The 21,112-nt window shown below is 30.7% G+C and overlaps 1 protein-coding gene across 2 annotated transcripts in view; it reads left to right on the top strand.

The window, feature by feature from the left end:
• Positions 1-20,882, top strand: part of LOC121128584 (phosphatidylinositol 3,4,5-trisphosphate 3-phosphatase TPTE2) — a 42,231-nt gene extending 21,349 nt beyond the window's left edge. For both annotated transcript variants that reach the window (XM_071890816.1, XM_071890813.1), the window contains exons 2-6: positions 9,690-9,917; positions 11,672-11,805; positions 13,634-13,951; positions 19,411-19,602; positions 19,932-20,882. In XM_071890816.1, coding sequence (XP_071746917.1) covers positions 9,690-9,917; positions 11,672-11,805; positions 13,634-13,951; positions 19,411-19,602; positions 19,932-20,696 — 1,637 coding nt within the window. In that variant the 3' untranslated portion in view covers positions 20,697-20,882. The remainder of the gene's footprint in view (positions 1-9,689; positions 9,918-11,671; positions 11,806-13,633; positions 13,952-19,410; positions 19,603-19,931) is intronic.
• Positions 20,883-21,112: the final 230 nt, after the last annotated feature.

The following is a 21,112-nucleotide window of genomic DNA, read 5'->3' as shown; positions in this document are numbered from 1 at the left end:
TATTTTCAGTTGTTTTTTATATTAGGTACATACCGAAAGTTCTTAGAATTTACATCCCCAGGGTGGGAAGATAATCGATCTATAAATTTATCTGTGGATTGAATTGAATCAAAAATACTCCCATCCTCCATTAATACATTTCCACAATAAGAAAATAATCCATTTTTTTTCGATGAACCTAATAAAACGTCATAGAAACTAAGTTACTCTCCTTTCAAACATTATTCAAATTGTCGGGATTTTTTTCACATACTAAAAATGCTTAGAATTATTACCCTGGTGGTAAGGTTAAGTCTTTGTTGGACTTTGAGTCTCATTCACATCGGAGCCTATGTCTTTAATGGAATTGCAATTGAATTTGTTTTGATTTCCTTCCTCTGATAGCTTCTTGCAGCTAATCTAATAAAACGTCAAGACAACCAAGCTGATATACATCAAAACACTATTTCAATTGTCAGGGTTATCCTGTTAATTTTCAGTTTTTTTTAATTATGGCCTTTACAAAATTTCTTATAATTATTTTTCATTTAATGTTCCTTATGATTGTCAGATGAAGTTATACTGATTAAGTATAAGTAAACATCATAATTACTCCATCTCATCTAGGAAATGTCTTTGAAGTCCATATACATTGAATTCCTTCTGTAGAGACGAAGGAAATGCAAACCTACGCTCAATGAGCAAAAGAACATTATTCCTCTTGAGCTCGTTGTCCATATAGCTACGTCGTTCCGTTATAATTTTTCAATTCTAGGGAGTTCATATTTTTATTTATTCTCTGTGGATTGAATTGAATCATAAATACTCACATGGTACAATAATACAATGCCACAATTAGGGCTTGTATGTTATGACAGGAAGCCTTACTCACACCCATTTATGGGAAGCTATCTTTTTTTGCACTGAGGGAAAAACAAACATATAATGGTAGGAGTCGGTGTATCTCCTATGACTCATTTTGTATTTATTTATCCTAGTTTTGTAACAGATGGAACGGATTTGCAATAAGGAATTGAGAAAGTAATTTTTTGTTGTTATTAAATTGCATGGAAGGATCTCATACTAATATATTTATATGCTACATAGAGTGTGTAGAGTTTTATTATTAGAAACATGTTCAAAAATAAAATAATAGTTGAGCCATTATAGCGAATAGTGGTCCATAATATGCACACATGTACGTACAACTATGTACATACTAGGCCTTTGTTCTTTGTATAATTTATTGACAGAGGGCATGTATTATTAGTTGAGGTTTAAAACATATGTCCTAAAAAGCAGGAGCAGATTTTTTTCTATTTGGGAATCTAAACAGCAGTGACGTTGATGGAGCCTTTTTTTTAGGCTTAAGTAACCAAGCATGTGCGTATGATTTTTTTTTTTTTTTGAACTCTCAGGATTTGAGTCTGAGTATAATTTAGAATGGACATTAGAGTTATTCCAGCCTAAATCCAAATTGTCTGCGTGAACACGTTATTATTTATTTATTTTTTTCTGAATACCAGCAACTTATATTTTATACAAGCTGTGGCAGTGCTAGATGTTATGACGCCCTGGGCGAGCATCACCCCGCTGTCCCCTCCCCCAAAAATAAAACTGACAGAAAATACAATTTAAAATTTAGTTCACAGTTTCAAATTATGGTCCAGACCAAAATATCGGTTCAGATTGGCGAAATTAAATCACGATAGATCGAATATAAGTCATAATACATTTCTTTATTTAAAGGTACAAACAAATTTTTACCTTCATTGTAGGAGTCGACCAACAGATGAAATTTTATTTGATAATAAGTATATATTATCCCCTTGAGCTACACATGCTTGTTGCTAAATTGTTATTTTCTAGATCAAGTATTCACACACTCGAGAATGAGACGTCGATTAACAAACACTTTTTTTTTTTCATATAGACTGCAAGCCTTCTTCTAAAGAGAATCCGAAAAAAGTAACAAAATCACTTGGTAAATAGCCAGTTCCTCTCAACCATGGAACTATTCCTTACGTATTGTGTTATTGGGGGGGGGGAATTTTTTCATAGCTTATATGGATAGGGGGGGGATAAGTAGAAAATTTTAGAGCTGAAAAACGAATAAAATGTTAATATTTCTGTAAGAGGAGTAGAGCCGTGAATAATCTTATTAATATGAGGAGGGAGCATGAAGTACTATATGAAATAAAACAAAATTTGATATAGAAAATAAATCATTAATCATTTACTGAGATTTAATCAATGTATATTATAGGGAAGTACTATTTATATATATACGAATACATTTTACTTCTACAAAATCAAGCCTGTTTTCAAACAATTATATATTTGAAAACCATACATGACCGCCTGGTGCAGTGAAATCTTTAAAACAGTTGATCGATAGACCAGGTTTGCCTCCATTTGATAAGTTGAACCTAACCAAGACATTGTTGTGTCATCACTCTTTTATTTCTCTCTAGATACCCTTACGTTTCTTAATATATATATTCAGGTTATTGATATATCATATACGATGACTTCATATCTCCCCCCCAAGACGACAAACATTAAATAATAAATTAAACTAACAATTGGCACTCTACATATAAATTTTCAATATTTTTGATAAATCTTTAAAAAGCAAAATCATCTCTTTTCATTATATGAATCTGTCTGTATCGAGTCTTTTGTGAGATGCTCTGGCTACATATTATAATTGACTTTTGGAGTTTTCACTTCTTAGATTGGAGGGGGGGGGGAAGAGGCTCTTACCATGGTTTTTTTTAAATGTCTTGGACAGTATTAGGGATACTAGCCTGTATTTATCAACTTCTGTAGAGATACCTTCCAGGATGGCATCTTCAGCTTTACCCCTTTAATATGCTCATTCTACCACCTAGTTGAATCCATTCTCCATTTTTTTAAAGGCATACTCAACATTAGACATAACGAAATGTACTTTATTCATTGTGTCCTGTAGTCTCAAGGACTTGATTCCTTCAATAAAGTTCTTGCAGGCTTACTTTAACGAGATATATTCACCTTAATTCACTGATAGGTTTTTTTATTTGCCGACTGTGCCATGTTGAATTGGTATTTCCTTATTTCTATTTAGGTACCTTAAATTACCTAAAACCTATATATGCAGGTTATTTATCGCTTATGTGCGATGACCTCACAATCATAAAGAATAAGAACAGTGCAATTCATTTTGTTTTTATTTAAATTATTTTTTGTTCTTTTAATTTGGTCAGATTGAGGTGCACTGATTAGGTATAAGTAAACATTATAGTATTATATTTACTCCATCTAACCTAAAAATCTTCTTTGAAGTCCATATACATATTACATATGTCCTTTCCTTGGAACAAAAGGGGTGCGAACCTACGAACATTGAGTTCAACAGAGTAAATTCTCCCTATCTCGTTGTCCATTGAGCTACGTCGTTTCATTTTTCTTGTCATTACTACGAACTCAAGGTTAATTATTGTCTGTAGCTGAAAAATAATTTATAATTTGAAAAAAACAACACTACCAATACAAAATAATAATATTTATATTTCATGCCTGAAACTAAATCAATAAATTATTTTTCAACTTTTGCGCATATTGAACTTTGCTACACTAGTATTTCAAATTGGTGAACAAGGTTATGCAATATGATCAGGTGGCTGAGAAGAGAAATCGGTCAGTTGAATAAAACCTTTTCTTAAATTGTTACCATGGGTTCTTGTAATTGAAGCAAACTTTCAAAGAGGAACGTGCTCTACATTATTTGCTCAATACTTGTCTAATGAATGGTAAATCTACTTTTTGTTCTTTGAGACGGACACAAGTGTTTTGATGAGCTCATATTTCAAAAATAGATGATTGTGAAGCTGGTAAATGAGAACATATTTGCATTGATGCTATACTCGTATATATAAAAAATAATATGGAGTGCTTTAAATATATAATATTTGACGGGATTCATTCCCTAATAAAATTGATAATTAATTAATTTTATTGTAGGTTATCTTTTTGCAAAGTTAGTATTATTAAATACAAGTCATTTATAAGGAGCCCAAGGGTATGATTTGTTCATATTCTCAGTGAAAGGTAACCTTCAAATCCCTTTATGGATCAAAAATGTCCGTCTTATCAATGGCGCATTCTACAACATATAAACGTAGATCTTTAAATGTAATATTTATTTTTTTCCCGGGTATGTATGTAAAATAATTACTCTTGAATTCGTGACTCATCTCATTTGCAGACGTAGAATGTTTGTATCGTTGTGAGGCTACAACGCTATTTCTGATGCTTATCTCACACAAGAATAATTATTTTGATTAGCGTGTAAATAAAATAGTAATCGTAGGGGGCAAAAAGGCTCTGCATAATGACCTTTGGAGTATACGTAGCAAATAATATGAATACAGTCCCTGCGTTAACCATGAGTAATTACCTCGACATTCCTGTCCAATATCTTGTTTAATAACTGTTTTATGTGAAATAAGCTACTTACAATGACGTTTAATTTACTTGTAGGAATTATAAGAAAGAGTGAGCAGAAATGTCATAAAAAAGAGTCATCAATTTTCTTTCGTTTCTCATTGGCTTAAAATTGTCAGTTGTAGATTGTTCATTTCAAGTTTGTTTTAATACTTTTAAAAGAAAAAAAAATCAAAACTTTGTCCCTCTTACAAAAAAATTGAGGGTCAAATTGTTTAATAAGTATTTTCTCAAATTTTTCCTTCTTGAAATAAATGTTGTACGTTAAAATATCTTCTTTTCAAAAAAAAGAAAGAAAGAAAGAAAGTAAGCTGTTATATTTATTCAGGTAAAAGGCTGAATTATTGGGCTTGGCAAATTTGCCTTCAAACCACATGAAAACACATATTTTGTTTGGGATTCCTTTGCAAAGGGTTTTCGGCCCTAAAATCCGTTCAGGAAATTATACATTAATAAGTTCTAAAAGCACTTATAGTAAGTCAACTTAATTCTGCTTTACTGAACAACGATTGTGGGAAATTAGGAAGGTAAATATTGCATCTGAAATAAGATTTGCCGCTTTTTTCTTGCGTATTCCTAGGCAAAATTACTTGGATTGGGACTTTGCTTCGGATGTGATTCGATATTTTCCTTCTTGGGCGATTGGATATAATCACAAATTAAAGACTATCATAGATAGATTCCGTAAAAGTAAAAAATGATATGACCAACATATTTTGAGTTTTTTGTTATTGTGATTATGAACGTTCTTTTAATGGATTTTTATTAGTTCTGGCTGAGTTGTGTATACTACTCAGTTGTACATATGTGTATTTTTGATTCTAAAAAGTATCTTAATCTATATATGTTTGTTTTAGCTCTTTCAATGTTTGCATATTTTTTATGAAAATTATTTTTTGGTGTTTTATATTTCAAACGAATACAAATGGGATTTATTTTTGCATGAGGTTGTGTATGTTATAAATACACTCTTGTGAAATGAAAACCATAGAAAAACAAATGTTTATAAAAAAAATATTTGCCAAATTTATTTTCCCTAAACAAAATATTTGTCAAATTTATTTTCCCTATAAAAAATATAAGTCAATTTTGTCTTATGTCATTTTATCAAATATTTCAATTCTCAAATTTGGCATTCATTAAAAAGATATTCTGTCCAAAATTTTAAAAGGCTCCCCCTCTAAAAAAGTCTTAGTAACGACGCTGATATTGTTGATAATAGCAGTACAAGTTGAGGGTGCCTGTGTAACAGGGCTGAAAGAGGGGAATAGAAACAAAGGATGAAGGTAGAAGAAAATAGACAGGGGAAGAAGTGAAGAGGTGTGAGAGAGACAGAAGGAGAAAGATATATATAGAGAGAAGGAAAATGAGGTTTTATTTGGTCAAACACAGCCTTTAATGTGCAAAGCCTTAAAAAATATCTGGAGTACATGTTTGGTTTATTTTATAGGGCCACTTTCTAAATTACAGACCTTTCTGTTCAACTGTTTAGGAATCGGTTTGTGATAACACCAAAACAGACTTATAAATATGTCTATGACATTCATTGTGCAAATTTGAATTCCTTCACTAAATTTGAAAAATTAAAGAAGTATACACTTGAAAAAAATTGAGTTACAAACGAACCCTTTTTGCATCGACGGGACACTGGTGCTCCATATTTTCATTCATTCGTTATTTCAATATTTTTCATGATATTTTAGAGATTTTTAAATTATTAGAAACAATTTTAGTAGATCTCTAAAATTTATAAATAACAATATATCATAATACTTTATTTTCGTGCTGTATAAGTCTTCAGTCTAAGTCATTTTTTTGGAATTCGATAAAAAAACATTCTATCCTTAAATGCCTTTCTTGTATAGATGATTTAATTTTTTGTTATTTTTTTAAAGTTTCTCTAGTATAAGGAGTAATTATTGAAAATTTTCCTATGTTTTAATGAAAATGAAAATTTTATGGCAGTTTGAAGTTGTTTTAGTTGTTGGGACTAGTGTCCACCTAGGTTGTAGGTTATTTTCAAGTTATTAGATTTAAAAAATTCTTTGTGACATATATCTTTGGTTTTTGCCATTTGAAAGTATTAATATTAAAGTACAATTTATTTATAGACAAATTAACAAGTAAAAGATGTAAAAACAAATATTTTTTTTAATATAAATACTTTATTTATTATTGAAGTAAAATTGTTCATTAATGGAAAAAAATATTTTAAACTTTTTTGACACCTGAAAACAACATTCACGTTTTTATTATGATACATTGAAATTTTATCTTTGACGATAATCTCAAATATTATAAGGAGTATAAAAAATATAAAGTAAAACCACAGTCTATCTAAACAAAAGGTTAACAAAGTTTTTGTTCTACAGTTGTAAAGCTCAACAACAAAGGAATGGGGTAGTCGATTTCAAGGATCAAAGAATTGTTTCATACTATTAAGATTGCAAGTCATCAACACGATTTTATTTAAGAATCTTCTTTGATCTTCTAAATATACCATGCGTAAATAGCTATATCGTTTATTACATTAAATATCCAAATAAATTATCGCTTCTTGACTTCAAAGCTGTAACTCACAAGAGTCTGATAAAATATTATGAAAGGCTCAGAGGGAACCCCGGTCGTTTGGACCTACAAAAAAATGTATCTGTTACAATAGACTATACTAGTAGACATTTAATGGAGTTTAAACAAAAAATAAAAAGCTGTGCTTTCTGTGCAAATAAAAATTTAGTAAATCGATCTTTGGTCATTTATACAGCTTGTAATCTTGCTTAATGCTTGTTAAGAGATAGAAATTGCTTCGTTATCTATCACCTTTAAAACAGTTATTATATTAGTATTAATCAATTTTCCATGGTAGAATTAATACTTGTTTGAATTAAAAATAAAAAGTAAATCAAAACAATAAATAAATGTTGATAATTCAACTCTATAGTGTAACTTTAATGTTTTGTTTATACATTATAAAAAATTACTGTTCACACCCGGAAGGACACCAGTGTCCCATTAAAATTAAAAATAAAATAAAATAGTTATAACATTATCAAAGAGATCAAGAATTGGGAATAATTATCTTTGATTTTCTTTTCAACTGACTGTGGGTCTGAAAGGGTTAATAAGTACTTGTTGTCAAAATGATTTATATCTTTTTTATTATGAGATAAAACTAGCACACTTTATTCGAATTTTTTTATGAGTTACATGTGGCCAACAAATGAAAGGGTGACAGATTCCAGAATCCCTGAATTAATCGGATTTTTTTTGAAGGATAATCAAAAATGCTTTGTTTAAAACTATTCATACCCCTCACAATATTTCAACAAAAATGTCCCAAATATGTTAATCATTATCCGGAAGTGACTTCCATGACGTTGCAATGAAATGAAGACCTTTTTTTTGTTCATCAACTTTTACACAAGGATAAAAAATAGTATCTTTCCAGATGAGTATAAATAAAGGGAAAGTCTTCTGGTCAACTTGTAAAAAGATGGGAGTTCATTGAAGACCAGCGTCTTTTGGATGCCAACAGTAAATAAAAGCGTTAAAGAGTAATTTCAATGCTGTATGATGTCCCTGTAACAACCGTTCAGAGTGTACCGAACAAGCATAAGAGATTCTACATTGTGAAAAACTTCAGTGTGCCTGACTCTGAATGTAAAGTTTCCCCCAAACTTCTAAGTACAAAAAAACAAAACTATCCTGAGATGTCAACAACAGCCCTCAAAACCACAATAAAGGGCCTAATGGAAACGCTTGAACTGGCAGAAACAAAGTTGTCACGGTTTTCCACTGAGCGAAACTTCAACAAAAGAAGTCTCTATGGATGTAGACATCAGAAGACGCTGTTGCTTTTGGACGAAATGTAGAACGTCATCTGACCTATGCTAAAGGTTATTTTTAGTAAGATCCCAGATTTTAGTCACCCGTTCTATAGTCTGACAAGACAAAGACAGAGCAATTTTGCCATTTAAAAAGTCCCCAAAGTTAACAACGGTATAAATAATTTTGAGGAAAAATGAAAGTAACAAAATGAATTATATATTTGACGACCAAACATGAACGAGTCAATTTGAAAGATTATATTCCAAGATTCTGATCATAGAGTCTTCCTATTTATCAACAGAAGTTGGTAATTTTCCCGTCTCTCATTTTTTTTAAAGATAAGATTGAATTTTTCATGTTCACTATGTCCCTGGAGTTCTTTAGTACTTATGAACAATGTTAGAGTGACCAAATGTGTATTTCTAAAAGAATAGGACACTTAGATTCGGGAGGAAGGGTTGAATATTTTGAAATAACATACATAAACTTATAAAGAATAGAAATGCACCTTCTATAAAGACTTGTATTATTTTTTCGGTTGACGGAAGGTAGCAGATCTATAAGACATGCTTGAAAAAAGGTTCCAGGAAGACTACAGAGTAATGGTGGAAGAAAAGGACAGGTTTTGCTTGATGTATTCAGAAGTAGTGTTTGATTAGTATTTGTTGATTAGATGTGAGTAATCTAATGCCTTACTTATATTTTATTTTTGAACTTGTTCTGCCTCTAACATATTTGTAACTTTATATAATTAGTCCAATTATCGGATTGATTATATTTAATTACAACGACACTACATTGCTTACTTATTAAATATTCTATAAGAAAATTTAAAGTTAAACTTTTTTTTAAAGTTGTAACATCAGCTTTATTCTTTAGTTTTAGCTATAATATAAAGTAATTGAAAAAAAATATCTAAAAAATTTTAGTATCGCAATAAGACTCTTCATTATACTGGATTTTATATGATTACATCCATTTAGTAGGAACGGTATTCAAAATTTTAAAAAAACCAAAATAATTATAAATAAATTCTAAATAATTACTTTATTTCGAAATATGGCTCTGAATCGAAATTATACTCTAAAAACGTGATTTTTTTTAAAGGCACTAAAGACCAAACCAACTACTTAAATGTTAATTCACCTATAACTTAAGTAAAAATACTATATTGTGTTTTAGCCGGAAGCTGTTCTAAGACCTCAATTTGGTGCCATAGTGTAATAGAGTATAAATGTGGCAGAAATATCACAGGTGGCGTGAGAAAATAAAATTGTGAAAACATGTTTGAGACTTGAGAGCTCTGTTTATTAGATTTCAATTGATATTCTTATGTAAATTTATGTAATATCGTATCAGTCTTTCTTTTCTAACCAATCACTGTCTTGTTGTAGGTAATGGTAAGGCGAATGGAACAGCCCAATTAACAAACGTCATGGACTCTAAAGAAGACTGCGAAGACGCCATCGTGGATATATCCTTAGACGATGACTCAAATCCAAATCAAGTCATATCCCGCGCAGCAGACTTTTTCCTTGAAAATAACGATAACTATCGTCTCACATGGGATGAAGCGTCTCATAGAATCTCAGAGAATGAACAGGATCCTTCAAAGCCTCCAGGTATTGTTATATTAATAAGATATATCATTAAACTTTGAACGCCTACTTTGTTAATGCGTGGCCAGTATTTTTAATTTTTTTTAAATAATATATGAATAAAAGATTTCTTTTTAAATCGGATTTTTTGAGTTTTTGTTTAAAGCTGATATTTTTATTAAAAGTTATTGAATAACTGTTTATGCTGATCTTTATATAAAAAAAGCAAATGATTTTCTGTATAGAACACCTCAAAAGTTAGGTTAGTAATTATTAATAAAATCATGGGATTTTAGCACTTTTTCTTTTTGACACTTTGTTTAGAATACTGAAAGGTAATTAGTAAGATATTTGAATTTTTTTCTGTTGAAAGATCCATTTAATATATATTTACATCTGTATGATTAAGTTTTTAATCCAAAAAATTGTCAAAATGCTTAAATTGTTGATTCCAAGACTCATGTATCAAATATGCTATGTCTGGTGTTATAGCCTATAACAAGAATTCTGAACAGGCGGCCTGTGACTGTATTTCATACGGCATGGGGAAAGTATTTAATATCAAAAATGTTGGAGAGATCTGAGATTTTCCTCAAAGATTTGAAAACTGCGAGAATTATAATGATGTATTTCAACAAGTTAAGTAACTATTACTTACCTTTCCAATTGTGTATGGAATTATCAATTTGTAAATAGTTCAAATGTTGCTAGACTACAAATTGTGTTGATTGACCTCCAATGAAATGATGAATTGTGAAACCTATTCAAATTATTATCTTCAACTGAAGAATTATGGATTGGACTGCTGTAGGAGTGGAACTATTAAAACAATTGGACCTTTGTGTTTGTGAAATATTTGGAACAACATGGTTGAGCAAATATGTTTTCTCTGAGATGAATGTGGGGAAAATTACATATGGTGCTAAAATCATGTGTCAGATTTGAGAATAACAATTGCCATAACCAGTCTGGACGCAGAATTTAAAAACATAGCTTAGAATTCATGAACAAATTACAGTCTTTAGAGTATAAATATTCAAATGTCAAAGACTTTTATCATGTTAATATTGTTTACTGTCCAATTATAATAAAATCAAATTGTATATAAGGGTGGCCCGTTAGTTGATCTATTCATCTGTAATTTTGGCTAACATTCAAAAATTATTAAGAACCACTACCCAATAAGATTCATTTTGGTGTTGAAACTCGGTTAAATATCGATGATTTATCGGCTCAGACCGTTGACCAAATTTTTTGTACAGCGAAATCTCTGTTATTTAAAAAAAATTGGGGGCCAAAAATTTTGTATTTCTTTGTTGTAAATAAAACTTAATTATTTCCTGACGTAATTGTATTGTAAAAAATGACGTGGCACATGATCAACATCGAATTTTAACACATGAACGATACATACCAAATTTGACCGAATCAGTTAAAATTTTAATTATTTTTAGTTTATCAATTATGAAACGTATGCTGCTATAGAGTAAATTACAATTGGATTAGGCGGTAAACTCATTCTTTTGTTTGACTTGATCAATTTAGATACATGATAGTCAATTGCATTACTCTTCATTATAATATACTTGTCGTTTAAGTAATTATTAAAGGATATGAATATAATAATTATGTACATTTAATATTTCTTTCTTGTGGTTTTTTTTTTTAATTTCACGTAATATAAAGTTGGCAAAAAAACTTTGCTTCCATCTATTATTTTGTATCTTTGCAATTAATTGTTATGTTAGTACTTAATGAATCTCCTGTTCTTCCTTTAGTTCCTGGAATCAATCTTCAATATGTTAATTGGCGACTTCGTCGAATGGTAGAAAGCATTTACTTCCGTATTTTCACACTTTTGCTCATTCTAATAGATCTGATCGTCATCGTCGTGGACTTATCTACGGAGGAAAGTTAAAGAGGCAGCTATTGGTTTTGATCAATGTTACTTTTCTTTTTTGTGGGCAGTGGGTTGCTTGGAATTGAGGGGAGGAATATTTATAAAAAAGTTGGGAACTCAAAACTGAAAAATTGTTTATTAAATTATTTTTTCAAAATAACCTTTCAAATTTCACATCTTAAACGTAGGAATGTATCGGTCTCAGAATTTTTTCACAAATGGAAAATGGAAAATTACGTAAATGAATTACACTAACCTCTTACTATTAGATTAATGTTTTATGAATTGTTCTAGTTATAGGGTTTACCGACAAATATCGCAAATTTTGAATATATTTATTCAAAATGAGAGAGTTCATCAAAAAAGTAAGAGGAAGTCCTTTAAAGCCTCCCTTATACAACTCAATTGTCTCGTTGAGAGATTTTACTTTTTAAATGTACACTCTTGGAGTTTAGTTTAGTCGACTTTGTATTCTCTTCCGGGAAGGAGTGCAATGTATTCAATTGCCCTCAAATGGATAATTACGCGATTTTTTCATTTATTTTTGCAATAATGTTATATAAGAGTTCTAACTCAATCTTCATATATTAAGATTTTCTATATGACGTTATTATTAGTTTAACCATCTTGGTGATATAACTACTAGGGCTGGTACGATACGGAGTTACACTGGGGTTCGGTACGACCCTGTTGGTTCGGTAATCACAAATTAAATATTTGTATATCATAATATTTTGGTTATTATTATGTTTTTGTAATGAATATATTTATATAGTGAGGTAAGATTCTTATCAATCAGCATCCTTTTATATAAGAAATAATTTACGTATTTGTTTATATAAAAAAGAGATAATGACCTACAAAATGATAAAATACATCCTAGTTGTCGAAAACCCAGTGTTATAGTGGAGAGATAGTTTAAATACCCTATGTTTCCAAATTACCTTCAATTAAAGGTACATCTGTATTAAGCGAAATCATTTTTTTCGACAGTTGGGGATATTGAGACTGCTAATCGGTCTTGTAACAGAAAATGTAGACCACCTCAATATTTTGTAAGAAAATTATAAATTCATTAAAAATAGTTTTTCATAACTCGTGTTTATTTGAAATATATCTTTCTTTTTTTGTGAAGTTAAGTATATTGAGGAATAATTTATTTATAAAGAAAATAAGTTATGAAAAAACAAAATATTGAATAAGTACAATAGTTCTAATTGAAAAAAACAAACAAACATTTTACTATTATACCATACCGTAAAGGGTGTACCCCTGTTTGTACCGAACCGTGGATTTACCATACAGTCTCAACCCTAATAACTACCCATGCTTAATATATTAATAGTAGATAGTTAAATTTACCTTACATTAAAAATAACATGGCAAATTATTATCGTACTTGAAAGTTACTTAATGTTTTACTACAATAATTCAATTAGGAAACTGAAGTACTTTACGATAATATAACTGATAAATAATGTCTTGTAAAGGGCACTTTAAAATTTGGGACTTTTTTAAAAGACCGATAGTAGGGAAAGGACTTAATTAAAAGTCCCTTATTAATAATCCCCAATACACTACAGTTAACCCTTTCTCATGATTTCTATTAATTATTTGAGACGTCCTATTTTGGCTAAGAAGAAAGAACAAGTTATTTTGATTACTCTTTCAATGTTGAATTCGAATTAAAATCTGCGAAATATCTCTTTGTCTATTTTATTTCCAAAATGAGACGTCATTTTATATAAATCCTTTTTGTACTCTTTATATAATACTATTTAACAAGACAAAACAAGAGCTGCCACCCAAAACTGACCCCCCTATTAACTCCCTATAGGAACGCAACTACACCCTTCTGTACATCGACTTTGGAATCACAGTCTACTTTGTCTTCGAAATCATTTTACGAATAATTGCTCTTACGGTTCCGCTTTTTTTCTCACATTGGTACAACGTAGTGGACTTTGCAGTCGTTCTAATTACTTTTATCGTCGTTACGGTCTCAATTACGGGCCAAGAATGGTCACGTACACTTGCCATTTTCGTGGTCTTTCGATTCATACGTATACTTCGTCTTATTCGCCTCTACACGGAGAAAAAACAGCTTGAAACGGCGACTCGACAGTTTATTAGTCAGAACAAGAGACGTTATCAGCAGGTAATTATATGTATTTGCAACAGTTGTCAGATATATTTTTTTTATTGTGATGGGTAAAGACTTTAATAAGTCCTTCAGTCCCTCTGGGGGGGTCTCATAAATCATAATCATAAATCAAATAGGGAAAAAAGAAAGTATATTCAATGGGCCAAGGCAAGAAATAAAAAGCTTCTTGGGTGACACATTTTGTTAATTAATTATCTACATTTGATACCGCATTGAGTCTGTTTGCTCACAAAAAAAAAAAAAAAAAAAAAGACAAACAACAACAACTAAAGACTAAAAGTTGAAATAAATCTTGTTTGTTTATATATATTTTTTTCACGTTATATAAGCTTACACATATATTTTTGTATGCTTAATTTATGACCTAGAATGTGTTGTGTTGGACAGATAAAATATTGTTTTAACAATTCTGGAACAATATTACACTCTCTGTGTATAATATGTTTAGAACTCCCTATTCTTTTTTATCTATTACAGCTGACTCATAAATTCTTTTTGTAGGACAAATTACACTAGTCAACAAATTTAGCGTAAGAAAAATATATATTTTTTTAATTTTATATAAAATAGATTTGGCCTTGTCCCCAGCGATTCACCTGCACAACCCATAGGCAGGGGTGTAATTTGAGATATTGGAAGGGGTTCTTGATGCTCAAAGAAGCCTCGGCGGAATAGTTTAACCTGCCTTAGGGCCCAGTAGTTTAGTGAAACAAGCTGTGTGCTGGGGTACATTATAGCATATTATAAGGTGTCATTGATGATTAAAAACGCAGAGGAGTTTAAACTGCGTTAAGGACCAGTACTACTGAGCAGTATTTTGGGATACTAAAAAGGTCGCTTGATGTTCATGGAAGCTGCAGCAGAAAAATTCAAACTGCTTTTGGGACCAGCAAATCACTTGCACAACCTGTTGCCTGGAGTGCATTATAGCATATTAGAAGGGGTTCTTAACAATTTGAAACGAGACAGCCGTGAATTTTAAATTGCCTTGGGGCCCATGATGCGCAGGAAAAAGGTTGTGGTAGAATTTTGGTGATAATTCAATAATTTGATTGCCATAATATAATATAATTACATTGAAATTGCAGATGATCATATTTTCTTGTAATGAAATTACTCACAATCATATTGCTTAATGAATTTGCTTTACAATGGTATTACCGACAACATTTTTTTTTCATAATAATAATATACACCACGAGTTTACCACGCTACGATATTATCTCAACAATTTTTATTTTTTTTGCAACCTGTTTACTACAATCATTTTTACAGTGAACACTTGCATTGAGATGACGTGATCCTCAATATTATTATCTCATGTAATGTTTCTCAATTTGTTACTAAGTTTTGGTCTGTTGTGCATTTTTTATGTTTTGTGTTACCTTTGACCTTGACCTCTCAAAATTCAATGGTCTCTTAATGTGACCATGTATAATCTTGGTAGCAAGTTTAATCAAAATCAATGTACAGCTTTTGCCGTAATCTTTGTGACTAACAAACAAAGTCATACACATTTCTTCGTTTAGGAGAAAACAATTTTGAAATACTTATTTTTTAAGGAGTATGCCTTCACTTTAGGACAAATTATAATTTTTTGTCATTTAGATCCAAAATGAGGAATTGAATAGACTTTCAAGACTTTTACAAGACATTTTCTCCCATTCAGAAAAATATATGTAAACAATTAAAATATTTTTTGAGTCTGGAAACATAATTCTCCAAACATTATTTTATACTTATTTCTTTTGTTTAGATCTTTCAAAGCAAGAAACAAGATATAAATAATGTAAACGTTTTTTTTTTTTTTTAAAAAGACCACTGTGGCCCACAAAACCAAAAATTATTGAGTCATGAAGATCTTGTCATGTTTCATGGTGAACAAAAACCCAGGAACACACCATTTCAATCAAACAACAAAAACTTTTTGGTGACTAGTTTTATTATTGATTAAAGTGCAAATCATTTAAGAGCCCTTTCGACAAATGAAGCCGTTTGAGGTGTGTACTCACAGATATATTGCAAGATTTGATAAGCAATATTTTGCAGAGGGGGTCATGGTTCGTGTACTATGTTTATGCATGTATTTATATTAAATGCAATGATAAGACTACCTATAATCTCTTCGATTAGAGTACTTTGTAGAAAATGTGGCTTATTACATGATAATACATAGTATGTTAATTTTGTGTTGCATTGTATAACGATATGTAATTCCTTATTTATTTGGTCCAGCCCAGCCTTAGGACCAATCTTTGTGACTGTCAGTTCTAGATCTGATTGAAAAAGATGAAATAAAGTTGATCGACTTCATCAAGGATCCAACTTTATAAGTTTTACGACTGATAAGCAAAACCGAACTGGACCAGACCGAGAATGAATTGCAGTCTTCAGTCCTAAATAAGGAATGACACAGCACTAGGCTCGACTTTAGTAGATGACGTTTAAAGTTTGGTTTCTTATTTTGGAAAAAAAAAACCAAAAACCTGAATCGTTATAATTTAGATCGCTAAACCTCATTAAATATTTTGAATTTTGTGGCGCTGTTACTAAGTGATTTTCTAATCAATCACAATTTATCATGTGGATATGGAAAAAATATTATATCATTAGTGCTCATAGTGCCAAAATAAATAAATTCACTGCAATTAAATGAAAGGTATATAAGTATTGCACAATGTAATACTTTTTTAAAGAGAAATTAATTAATCAGCAGTGTACATGCTTCGCTATTTAATTAATACTTAACTACTCAACTCAAGTCGACCTAAAACACTTTTTGAAATACTTTCTTTGACAATGCTTACATGAGCACTGACCAATTTGTGGCTTAATAAACTTTCATTGCTCAAATTCAGTTCGCTCAGCGATTATGCATATATATGTAGGTTGAACTTTCTATCTTAGTTCGACAACCATAGCTTTCAAAAAGCCTTATGCAAAAATTTAAAGGATTTTAACACTAACAAGCAAAGCTGGACAATACATTTAAAGTGTTCAGAGTTGGATATAGGTAACATAATGTGTCTTATTAAAAATCATTTTGATACTTGGCCCTGTCAATATAAAGCCATTCTGAGGAAAATACAAAGCATTTATCCGTTTTGGGCTTGCATCCAGACGAAGCCGGCGTTCCTTTCAACCTAAAATTATATATTTCTAAAATAGCTTATAGAGTAGAAAAATATAACAACTCAGTTTACTCGTAAAATAACTTGTCTAATGAAATTGTACAAAATAAGTGAAGAAGTTTATTTTTTTACACGCCGAATGCGCTCATTTTCCCTTCTCTTTATAAAAAGATTCCCATTAGGGACATCATTCTTAACATGCTAGGATTAAGCAGATTTCTTCCTTGTGTGGACGCAAAACTTTTTAAATCCGAATGAAAGAAGTACCGCATAATTTTAAAAACGTTGCATTGTGCACAGGGCCTTATTACAAAATGCTGAAAAACTATGATTGACAGACTACGAAAAGGTTATTATTAATCATTTTCAAGCAATACAATAATAACAGATTTTTTATTTATTTCGAATTCATGTGTAATTTGAGAATATCTTATAAAATATTCAGGAAGTCACGAAGTATGTTATTTCATGGTAAACAATTTACATCTCATTACACTGTCAAGAGTTTTTTTACCGAGTGCCTTATTTATTCTAATAATATTTAACAGATTTTTTTATTTCGCAACTACAAGCAGATAAGTAAAATTTGTCAAACTTTGACATTATCTGAAACCAATAATCTAAATGCCATAGATGGGTTTAAAAGAAAGAACACACTAGGATCATTTATCCAGTAAAATGATAATATATCCGTTACTTTGTCCGGTGTAAAAATTTGGTATTATAGTAAACTTTGATAACTATTTATTGTAGGTATAAGAATTTCTCTCCCGTGATCCCACTTGCTGGAATTTGTTTGCGTTTTTAGACCTATGGGAGAATATATTTCTAGAAAATCTTGCATGTATTTATTTCAAAATAAAAACTTTCTTTATTTAATTCATTTAATGAAAATTTTAAAACATTTTAGAGGATTCACTTGAGATAAAGTTTTTATCGACCTATAGTGCGTTTTTGTAAATTGCACCATAATTTAAAAAGACACTATTTAAGCACTCAAAATTGATACTTTTACAAAGTAAAATGGATTTTTTTTGATAAATCCCGATTAAACTCTATTAAATCGCTGTAAATAAAAAACAAGACTTAATACCTTGATTGTATATTACTCAATACCAATGAAAAACATTGATATTTTGATATAATCAAAGTCCTATTTATTTTCTAAAAATACCTAAAAATGGCGGTATTTATTAAAAGATATGTTGTTTTTGATCGATTAGGGATGAGAAGGTAAGGTAATTAGAAAAAAATGTTATATTTTTTCGACTGCAATAGTTAATTCATTGTCTACACTATGGAAATAAGATTATATAACGACGAAATATCATATTTTTAATAAATTTTTGGGTCCTACATTTTAAAAGACCATAAGTCAATTTATTTGTTGGTCCAATTTTGACATTTAATAGTGCACTATTTCATTAAGGGGTTAACATTGTTATAGAATTTGGTTCTTTAGAGATCCATAAAGGAGTCAACGATGCTAACGTCACTTAAAAAAGCTTTATACCTAATACAGAGCAAAGGTTGTACATCGAATGAGTATGATGACCATGAAAGCACCTATTAATACATAGAACTAAAAATACTGGGCTTTTCACATTGATGGAACTATATTTTTTTAATTCGCCTCATTTTCAGTCGGTAGCATCCTTCAAAAGACAACTGTCTAGTTTCTTGACAAGCTGTTCTTAAGTTTGTGCGTTATTGTTCTAAGTGTGACGCTACTTTTTAATATTTTCAAAACAATTGGTCCAAACCAATTTAATTTTTTAATTTTACACTATTTCTTGATGGAAAAAAATACTGTTCAAGCTATGTAATGGTTTGAAAAGTGATAAGGGCAATCTGCTCTATGAAGAGAATAAGAATAACTTCAAAAAATAATAATGTCAAAAAAGCCCCTTTTGAACGATAAAAATACGTGTTTTCTTTGTTAAGCCCAGGATTTGTCAGCCTATGTGTTATAACAAACCCCCCCCTATAAATGAATTTTTAATTATAACGTTACATAGGTACATAATTAATTTTGAGTGTTTGACGAATGTTTTTCTTCTTTCAAAATAAAATAAACTAATTACCTATCACAGTAATTATTATGTACTGTCATATCCTGGAATTTCACGGTTTTTAAAAAATGATTACCTAAAATCTAGCTGAAAGGGTATATCCCAGTAATGGAGAAATGCAAGTTATTTACATAAACAAATAATATTAATTTTTCAAAATAAGTTGCGTGAGTTGTTGCATTTGTTCCGAGTATTTAGTTTAATTTTTATATTTTTACTATAAAAAATCCTATTTTTTACTTTTCTTTAGGACGGCTACGATTTGGATTTAACATATGTTACAGCGCGTGTTATAGCAACAAGTTTTCCCTCATCAGGGATGTGGGCCTGGTATCGAAACCCCATTGAGAAAGTAGCTTCTTTCTTAGACAAGAAACATCATGGAAAATATAAGCTCTACAATCTCTGCTCTGAAAAGACATATGATGTGTCTTTCTTTCATGTAAGAAATGAAGACTACATTATTATTTTTTTCCTTCCTTCAGTCCCTTTCCCTAAATGTCTTTTTCCCCCACTTGTGGATCTATTCTTCTTCTTAAAGTGTTTTATTAATCTTCATGTTTTTTGGAGGGTGTTATTTGATTTTCTTTTCTTTCCTTCATTTGAAAAGATTAGAAGTTTATTTTTTCTTTTTCTAATCATTTTTAATGCACTTTTTTTTTATTATAACGTCTTAGTATATATATCTCCTTCTAGGAATGCTATATTATGATGTGTTCTAATCCTCTTTAAAAGCTTAATCCCTCATTCTCTCTAATTCCTTTCTGACAGAGTCGAGTCGAGCGATTTATGATAGATGATCACAATGTTCCTTCACTCTCAGAAATGCTTCGCTTTGCAGAAAACGTTCGCGAATGGTTTGACTCCGATCCGGATAACGTCATCGTTGTGCATTGCAAAGGAGGAAAAGGTCGAACCGGTACAATGATTTGCGTTTGGCTTGTGGAATCCGGAGTCTTTACTTCTGCAGACCAAAGCCTCGACTACTTTGGGTCACGACGAACAGATACAAACGTGAGCAAGAAGTTTCAAGGTGTGGAAACCCCAAGTCAGAGTCGCTATGTGCGATATTTTGAGCTCATGAAAACCACTATGGGTGGACGGATTCCAGAGCCACGTCCACTTCTCCTCAAGGAATTTACCATTAGCGGAATGTCATATGTTGGTGCTGGAGATGGCTCTGATTTTTGGTTTAGTGTAGATCAAGGTCGAGGGAATCGTGTCTTTAGTGCAAATATGAGTTTTAATCGTAATTGCGTTTCCGACTATGATTCCGGGAAGGACATTCTCAAAATCCAGATTTTGAATTCTCCTATATTAGATGGGGATATCCGTGTTGTTTTTCAAACATCCTCTAAGATAGTTCCAAAGGGCTATGAGGAATGTCCCTTTTATTTTTGGTTCAATACAGCTTTTATCAATATAGATACAGGACTTTTCCTCTCGAGGGAGGAGTTGGATAATCCTCATAAGCCAAAAACCTGGTCCACCTTTAGAGATAATTTCTCTGTTCAAGCCGGGTTTGCATTGCCATGAGCAGACTTAACTACATACTTAGGTATCTCTATAAATATACACAAAAAAATAAAATTGCGTATGAGTGCTTTCTACAATTTATAAATATTTATTTTTGTATATGAAAAAACACATATGTTAGACATCAAATGTAATTTGTTATTGTTTAATTTTAGTATTTTTTATGATTTGCCAAAAAAAAAATAATAATAATAACCTTGTATTGTTTATTTTCCTATCTCTGTTTGTTAGTATTCCTTGTGTATCTACAAATCAGACTCCTCACGACGTTTTCAAAACTGAAGAGGCCAATAATTGGAAATTTTAAAAAGATTTCTTCCTCATTTAACCAAAAATGTGTTTTTTTAATGGTTGTGTTCCCAATTATTCGGTGGACTTCTGTATGAATTCATGAAATCTTGATAATTTTTAGGTAT

Source organism: Lepeophtheirus salmonis, chromosome 1, assembly GCF_016086655.4.
Source record: "Lepeophtheirus salmonis chromosome 1, UVic_Lsal_1.4, whole genome shotgun sequence".
Lineage (NCBI taxonomy): Eukaryota > Metazoa > Arthropoda > Copepoda > Siphonostomatoida > Caligidae > Lepeophtheirus > Lepeophtheirus salmonis.
Note: the sequence above shows the minus strand (reverse complement) of the source record. Positions and strands in the feature narration are given on the sequence as shown.